Source organism: Anabas testudineus, chromosome 13, assembly GCF_900324465.2.
Source record: "Anabas testudineus chromosome 13, fAnaTes1.2, whole genome shotgun sequence".
Lineage (NCBI taxonomy): Eukaryota > Metazoa > Chordata > Actinopteri > Anabantiformes > Anabantidae > Anabas > Anabas testudineus.
In genome coordinates, this window is record NC_046622.1 from 12,083,858 (window position 1) to 12,092,442 (window position 8,585).

General features: G+C 40.2%; 1 protein-coding gene across 1 annotated transcript; it reads left to right on the forward strand.

The window, feature by feature from the left end:
• Positions 1–1,914: 1,914 nt before the first annotated feature.
• Positions 1,915–3,998, forward strand: snrpd2 (small nuclear ribonucleoprotein D2 polypeptide). The gene is made up of 3 exons (XM_026365201.1): positions 1,915–2,041; positions 3,142–3,321; positions 3,574–3,998. Coding segments are annotated over exons 1-3 (357 nt in total). The 5' UTR covers positions 1,915–2,039; the 3' UTR covers positions 3,749–3,998.
• Positions 3,999–8,585: the final 4,587 nt, after the last annotated feature.

An 8,585-nucleotide genomic window follows, 5' to 3' on the forward strand; every position in this document is an offset into this window, starting at 1 on the left:
CAAACTCAACGTCTAGATAGATACGAAGATAAAAATATTTCCATTACCGACATGAGTAATTGTGGTCGCAGCGCAGAGAGCAGGGGGGACAGCGCTGGAAGTTGAGGATGAAAAGTGGAGCTTCATAGGATACCCTGTGGCAGGAGTAAGATGATATTGCTGTAAGTGTAATAAATAACCACCTTCCTTTGACAACTCTACTAATAATCACAGAGCTATAAATCACAGCTGCTGTTTCACTGGTGTCTTTAACGCGGCTGAGTTGATTGGAGCCAATCATGTGCTCAAAGTTGTGTTAAGCAGCATCTTTTTTCTGGTCTTCACTGTGTTTACTTTATAAAAAAGATGCGACCCCAATAAATGTGAGGGTGAAGCAGGAAGCATGTTAAACTAGAGGCTGTATGGAAAGTCCCACAAGTCTGATTTCAGAGAAAAGGGAGGTGGGGTGCATTTTTAGAGGGTTATTAAATGCTTATAATTACAGATATGTTAGGTTATTGTTCACTTATGGGATCAAAAAACCTCCCAAGCAGAAGATGTAAGTCAAAATGATGTTAAATAAAATGTGTTTTTAACACTCAAGGTGCCTGTGTTCTCTTTTCCACCATTATGAAATTATTATTAACGCTTGTAAGTGGTTGGTTGGTTAGGATAAAGCATTTTACACATAGAAAGTAAAACATGAGATTCAGCTCTTATCCCCAGTATTTTTAGTAATTTAATACAGTCTCTAAAAACCATAATAATGTAAATAACATGAGTTTGTTTCATTCGCTCTGATTCCATAGCTGTTCATTAATCTCTGCTCTCCTTACATTGCAAAGGTGTATTCAGATCACTGCAGTCTCCGTCACTTATGGCTACTGCATCACTACACAAACACAGTGTCAGGCAACACTCAGCTCGGTTTTCAGACTCGCTGCACCACAGTTTAAGATGCAAGTCTTTTGGCCGAGTTAGGTGTGCTTCATAAAGATATAGCACAGCTCTGAAAGCCAATCCCTGCACTCGCCTCTCTTCACAGCACACAGGCTGCCATTATCCGCAGCAAGTGGCTTCCACAGGTAGATCTGCCACCCTTTGAAATAAAGTGGGTGGGTTGTACACCCTTAGGCGTCTGTCTGTCTCTCGCCAGAAAGCCAATCTCTCAATGTCTCATTGCTGTTTATAATGTAGCTTACACTGCTGTCTCTCTCTCTCTTGCTCTCTCGCACACACACACTTTCCTCTGGTTCTTGTTGTTAAAGAGCAAAACAAAGAGTTATCTGTTTGGGTGTGCGGTATCACTTTGGCTGCTCCAGCTGCCATCTCTTTTACTGTGACAATTTAAAAGAAACAACTCTTTTTTAGTAGTAAAACAGCTTCTGATTTTGCACAGCAGTCTTCTGACACCTGCCTGTAGCGTGGAATAGGTATTTTACTTCTAATATCCCCAAAAATTGTAATTATGTTGGCCTACATAATTTTATTAGTTACAAACATGAAATTGAAGTGAAATATGAACTATGCAGCATGGTCTTGTAAAGGGTTTCTGTGTTAAATCTACTTTTTAAGCTTAATTACTTTTTGATTGGGGCCATTTGTTGTCAAGTCAAGTTTGTTTTTTTTAACACTAATCTAGGTATTATTGAAATAGAGTCAGTAGGGAGGAAACAACAAGTGTTTGCTTTTAGGTGAAGTAAAAAATAAAAATGAAAAGTTGCATTGCCAGAAGTTAAAAATACAACACGTATTGCACTTTAGAACATGTTTGATATATAAAGTTGATCCACTGCATTGACCATGTGATCACAGATTGTTGCAGCAGTAAAAAGATGTTTTATTGATTGATTGATTGATTTTTAATTTAATTATTGATGCACATTTTCTCTCCTTTTCGTAATAACCCGGTTGTTATTGCAACATTTTGAAGCGCGGCTCTCTCTCACCCGGAAGTCGTCGAGTCCACGCTGTGGAGCAGAATCGTTCCAGAAACGGAGGCGTCCGGAGAAGACGAGCGGGATACGACCTGAGGAAATTGTTTATATAAATCAGCAACCATGTAAGTATCACTGATGATCAGCCAGTATTTGGGAGAATGTTCAGTTCCAGTATGAGAGTTTGGACTATGAATTGTAACAGTCTGTAGCTGCGATGCTAATCGTGTTAGCATTTTGTGGCGTTAACGTTAGCAGCGCTGCGGAGGCCGGTTCACTGTAACATCAGCCTATAAACCATTAAACCTGTAGTATGTATGTCGTTGTTGTGTATCTCCAGCCCCAGATATGTCTGTAGATGTTCGTACGAAATACGAGCCTAGTAAATAGTTTTTAAACTGCTTTCGTTTAATAGCTACGACTCCGCAGTCACACAATGGCAGTGAGGTAGTTTAGCTAACTAGTTAGTTAGCTAGCTAGATGCTAACAGGCAAAAAACAGTTAAATGTATTTATGAATGTAAAGAGAAACGATTCACATTTCCCCAGGTGTTAAGGAGGTTTTTATACAGGTCTGTGTGTTTGTGTTTTCTTGCAGAGGTTTGTATTTGTAAATACAACTTTCAATGAGCTAAGGTGTTGTGCTCCTAGAATGTATACAGTATGGTAAACCTTTTAAACTGTGGCAACACAATCTGTGTTATTAAAATTTGAAGTCAACTGTATATTGTTATGCAGGACATAGTGACTTTAATTGTGAATTTTTCCTGCTGGATCCATACACCAATGTCGTTTTATTTCAATACATTAATAATGAAAGAAACAAAAACATTAGCAGGCAATGAATGGCAGTGATCAAACTGGCACATTAAAAATGAAAGTTAATTGTTTCACATAATTAAAGGTTTTCTAATGGAAAAGGTATAGCAACAAGTCTGTTCATTTAAACTGTATTAGTCAGTCTATCAACAAGTAGCTGAATTAGTAATTCATCATATTTTAAGGTTTGTCTTTAATTTGAGTTTGGGAGTTAGGGACTGCTAGTTGGATAAACTCAGACATTTGAAGATGCTGTGGTGGATTCTGAGAAGCTGGCATGTGTAGACCTTTTATATTTATTTATATACATAAATTGGCTAAAATGTCCTACCTTTCCAATACAATCCTTCCTTTCTGATCATACTTATAATAACATTTTAATTTGTATTGTTTCATGTGGTTTTCAGGAGTCTGTTAACAAAGCCTAAGTCAGAGATGACACCTGAGGAGCTGCAGAAACGAGAGGAAGAGGAGTTTAACACCGGACCTCTGTCCGTGCTCACTCAATCTGTCAAGAACAACACACAGGTTCTCATCAACTGTCGCAACAACAAGAAGCTGCTCGGAAGAGTCAAAGCTTTTGACAGGTACCAACACCAGTCACTAATTACCTGAATTTAAGAATATTATATGAGAGTGACAATTGTTTTGCATAGTCATGAAGTTCTTTTTGAAGTTCTAGGCATGTGTGTCCCCATTGTTTAGTTGGGTTAAGAAAAATTTTACTGTGCCTTATTTACTGAGAAATTGTCTTTATATGAGTATCACAGAGTAACTTGTTAAGTTACAGTTTTTTTTTCTTTTTCATTTAATGTGTTGCATCCTCGTTGTTGTTGCAGGCACTGCAACATGGTCTTAGAGAATGTGAAGGAGATGTGGACAGAAGTTCCCAAAAGTGGGAAGGGAAAGAAGAAGTCTAAGCCTGTGAATAAGGATCGCTACATTTCTAAAATGTTCCTCAGGGGGGACTCTGTCATCGTCGTCCTGAGAAATCCTCTTATCACAGGAAAATGAACTTGAACCAGTCGGTTTTTTGTTTTGTTTTGTTTTTCCTGTTTTTTTTCTAAAGGTTTTGAAAGCGGTGGCTTTTCAGTAAACTTGTGTTTTTGCTGGGTCACTGTTCCTCACTGAAAAACAGAAACACAGTGTTGACTAAATGTTTCCAATATTTTGAGAGTTGATGAGGCACAACAGCCTGATTTTGCTTGTCTACAGACGTCTTCTGTGTTTTTCATTTTAATAATAAAAGCGATTCATAGATCCAGTTGACTTTTTAATGTTTTTACTTGCTTTTACCTTCATATAATTACTATTTGGAGAGCCAGTGCTCTTCTGTTTCTCGTCTCTGTATCTTCTTGTCTTGCTTTCAGAGCACAGTCGCACTACATCAGATGTGTCAGAGTTAAAAGTTATTTTTTCCTCCCTTTTTCTTGGGCATCCTTCCCCCCACTGTCACCCTTTCACTATCCCCTGACAGCATCTAAGGTGTCGGGCTTGATTTCAGTCGGCAGCGCTCAATATGCGACAAACTGCCGTTTAAAGGCCCACTGCATTATTGATGAGACCAGATGTGCTGACTGTCACTTCACACCCTCATCTCTCTCCATTTCAGGCTGTTCATCTCTGCTGCTCAGCCTCTCCTGACCACTTTGTTAATTGTCTTAATAGCTTTACAGCTAGTCTCGCCTTACCCCTCGCTAACAGTTGGCACCTAATCCTCTGCTCTTTGGTGCTCTCAGATTTAGTGGTCAAGTGTACAGGATTTTGATTGTGGGAGTAAATAAAATTAGTGTGTGTGTATTTTACATTACTAAGCTAAATTTCATCAATTAGTGTTGAATTGCTCTGCTACAGATAGCCTACATGCTAAAATATAAAATTAAAAATATGACTTTCTGAAAGCTTTTGTATCCAAAAGCCTTGTGTGGGTAAAGAGGCTTCACTGAATTACAGCGCCCAGGTGAAGATTGCTTGGTCAGAAGGACAACTCAGTCACCAGGAGGAAACAATTTGAGTTAATTCAGTGAACCTTTCCTATTAACGTGACAGTACCTATTGCACTCCTGCTTCAGGCAAATCTTTACTCTGAATAAAGATTTGAGTGAGTTTAAGTTGCGGGGAATAGAAAGTGGACAAGTTTTTGCAAAGGTTGCCCGCAGCGTGCGGAAATACAGCAGCTGGTTAAGTGCCTGTGGTCACCAGGAGGCCCCTAAATGAGTCGTCCAGCCCCCAATATTCCCAACACCTGAATACAGAAGATCATTATTTATGATGGGAACATGCTGCAGGAGGAAAAGAAAATGTTATCAAGGCTTGGTTTACTTTTTTTTTTAATGTCTTACTTTAGTTCTAATACTTCTGAGCATATTGGGCATAACACTGATGCTCTGTTTCATGTTGCAGATGTCAGTTTTCACATTTTACAGTCATGTAATATTTGAACAAATGGGGCCAATACTTTTTACTGTCCAAGAAAATTTGGTTTGCTGAAATCACATGAAACGCTATAGTTATTACAACTCTGTGTACAACAGAGGTGAAACCAGTCTTCCATAAGATTGTCTTTCCCTTAGTGCTGGTGATGGAGTTTCCTTATAAGTTCTCATTGGATCAAGATCTGTTGACTGTGAAGTATATATTCCACATAATTTAGATAATCCTTGAACCATTCAGCCAGTTCTCATAGAAATATTGAGGACAGACAAAGTCTCATTATATTGTCAAACAGGTTGAACCACATGAAACTGCTTAGTGGCACAACTTGATTTCCCACTGCTGTGTTTGTGCTGCACCTTTCAGGCAGGGTCAAAGTCTGTCTGTCATCCAGTCAGAGCCTATTTATGCTCAGATAGCCAACTCAAAATCCATAGTTGGTATTACAGGCCTGGTAGCCACTAGAGGACTCCAAAATACATCTACATGAGCCCTCAAAAGGTCTTGGACCGGTTTTGAACTGTGCAGCATTGATTCATGGCTGCACCACCAAGCAGTGTCTGGAGCCAGTCAGTAACTTTATTCAGTTAATCCATCATGACTGTGAATCTGTTGCAGCATCCTCTGACAAAATCCCGTCAAATAGCTGCTGGGTCTATTTGGAGATGATGCCTGAGATAAAAACAACTTTGGGGACCTATCATCGTGCGCTTTTCTCGTGTTACTTCACTCATCTCAGAGACATTTCCAGATTTTTTGGAGGCGGTGAGCGATCCATGAGCAGGAAGGCAGATGTTTTATTCAGTAGGTGAGCGATAAGAGGGGGGAAGTGTGATTATGATAGCGATCGGCCATCCATCGATACCTCCAAGCAACGCGACACCCTGCAGCGCATCGATCGGGCCCGGTAACCGGAGCCGCCGCCGCAGTTTGTTTTCAAGCAGAGCCACGGTCGGAGTGTCAGAGCCGCCCGGCCAGGTGGAGCGAGGGGAGGTGGAGGAGAGAGGGATCGGCTCTGTAAACACACGGACACCACCTCCACTGATCTCTCTATGAGTGTGAATGACAGAAACTGTAAGAACACGTTGAGTGACAGCCAAAACATGAGGGATCAGGTGCGTCGAGCCGCTGCATGTGGACCCGGACCCGGACCCAGTTACAAACAAGACCCGCTGCAGTGAGAAAGACCTGGCAAAGTTATCATGGGCAAACTTTGTGGATACAACATAATCATCAGTCAACTCTCTGTTCATGATCCGTGGTGCAGTCAGTGGGATGAACAATTCTTACTACAGAGAATATGATTAAACATTTTATATAATATAAAAACAGCTTAGTACAGAATATATAGATATATACATATATAAAATTCATCTTTTTCTTTAAAGTCAACTGTATCCAAGAAATATTCCAAGAAAAACACACCTGGCATTTCTATGAAGTACATTATTTTATTTTCAATCTGATATTTTCTACCTCAGTCATATATTTTCAAGAGCGTCAAAACTCAATAACACCTGCATGTTTAACGTACATCTGTAATGTGCTTATATTGCCATCTAGTGGATCTAGTGGAGCACACACTTTAGTTTGTCTGACATATGCCATGATAATTGAATTACACAGCCTGAAAACTGACACCAATACTGGTGGGATGCTTTATTAATTTTGAGATTTATGAGAAATCTGTCCGTCACTTTGCAGGTTTAATTTACAGTATCAGCGGCACAACCTTCAGATATTAACATTAAAACAAACGTTTTTAGTTGTGTACTTATAAAAGATAGCGACCTGGCATTCACCGTCAGTGTGTTTTGGTCCCAGCTCTCCTTTTGAGGAGTTCAGGGCCCACATTTCAGGACATGTCATTTAGACTTTTCTCTACAGTCCTTGTTCTGCCCTTTACTGAACTGGCCTCCAGCCCAGAGCTCTCAGTACACAGTTGCAGGTTTTACCCTCCTCCAGTCACATTCCTAACCTGTCAAAAGGAGACGGAGTGAACATTAAAATACTTTAACGCACATTCTCCTTGTGCATTGTAGTTCCTAGAAAACACAACCAAAGTCTGGAATGGTTAACACTGAATGAACCCTTGTGCAGTCTCAGGATCCAGACTGGCACTTTATTTCTTTGGGTTGAGTTCAGTTGTGTAATTCTCTTTTTATTAGTCTGCTATTCAAGCAACAATGGAGAGTGAGGCTTTCAGAGGGTGCCTCAGGACTGGATGCTTCAACAAGTCTTGGACTCTCTGATGTAAGATGTAGTAAATGTAGTCTGTTTACATAATAGGCTCTCCACAGATAGAGGGATAGAGGGATGCATAGAAGTGTAATTTAGCCTGGTTGACCAAGCACATCCACTTCTTCTCCAGCTTCTTTTCTCCCCAGTGTTTCAGTTTCTCTTTCCATCTCACACTCCCTCGTATCTCTAACTTAGTTACAACCTTTTAACACTTGCCTCTGAACATCAGTTAGTGCTCCATGTCCCAGAGGGGCCTCCTCGCTACTGTCTTCTGTCAGGCGGCCAGCTGTAGATGATGTTAACCGACTGACGTCAAGCTGTGGAAATAAAGCTGTGGTAAAGAGGAGGAGCACAGGAGAAACCTACATTTACAGCGTGGCTCTTTCTAAATCTTCACAGGCTACTTTCTGGGAAGTGGACCAACATTTTGAGCCTGAATAAACAGAAATGACAGAAACACCTTAAACAGGATCTGGGCTTAATAGCTGCAAAATTGCAAACTATATGAGATGGAAAAGAAATTAGGGGTTTTCTCTGGGTTTCATTAGACACCAGAGTTAACAGGGGACACACGGCTAAATAAATACCAGACCAGCAGTTGCTCAGAGCAGTCAGCTTGTATGTCTAAGAGTGTGTGTGTAGTGAGACTAAAGGCATATTAGCTTTCTGGATGTTTACACATGCCATGCAGACGTAATGCATTCCTTTCTCATCCTCTCTTTTTCTTCTGTCCCCATTAGGAATACAGAGGGCTTTTAGTGTGTACAGTATCTCCGTGCTGAAAGCCCAACCACATTCATTGTTAACAGAACTGGAAAGTATTATTGGCATCTCACACATTGTAGGTTATTTCGTTTTCGTGTCCTCTACTTTAAAACAAAGCTGCAGTTTTTTATCTATTAATTTATTCCAGACGCACTCACTGTTAGAGGTGACACAACAATTACAAAAGCCACAGCTGCTAGTGAAAATAATAAGTTATCCTGACAGCCAGTAGGGTGAGGAGGAAGGCTGGGGTATATGTGCCTGACTTGGATGAAATGCTACCTTCAAGTGTAGCTGGAAAATTATAACACCGACAGACAAAAGCATACCCAGCTGGTCTGGGTTTTATTTTTAATACTTATTCATAGTATTCATGGTATAAAGTTTGTTACCCATTTTTTTATCTCTTATC

Coding starts and splice junctions, on each gene's coding strand:
- snrpd2 (XM_026365201.1), top strand. Junction 3,322..3,573: donor AGAGTCAAAGCTTTTGACAG/GTACCAACACCA, acceptor TTGTTGTTGCAG/GCACTGCAACATGGTCTTAG.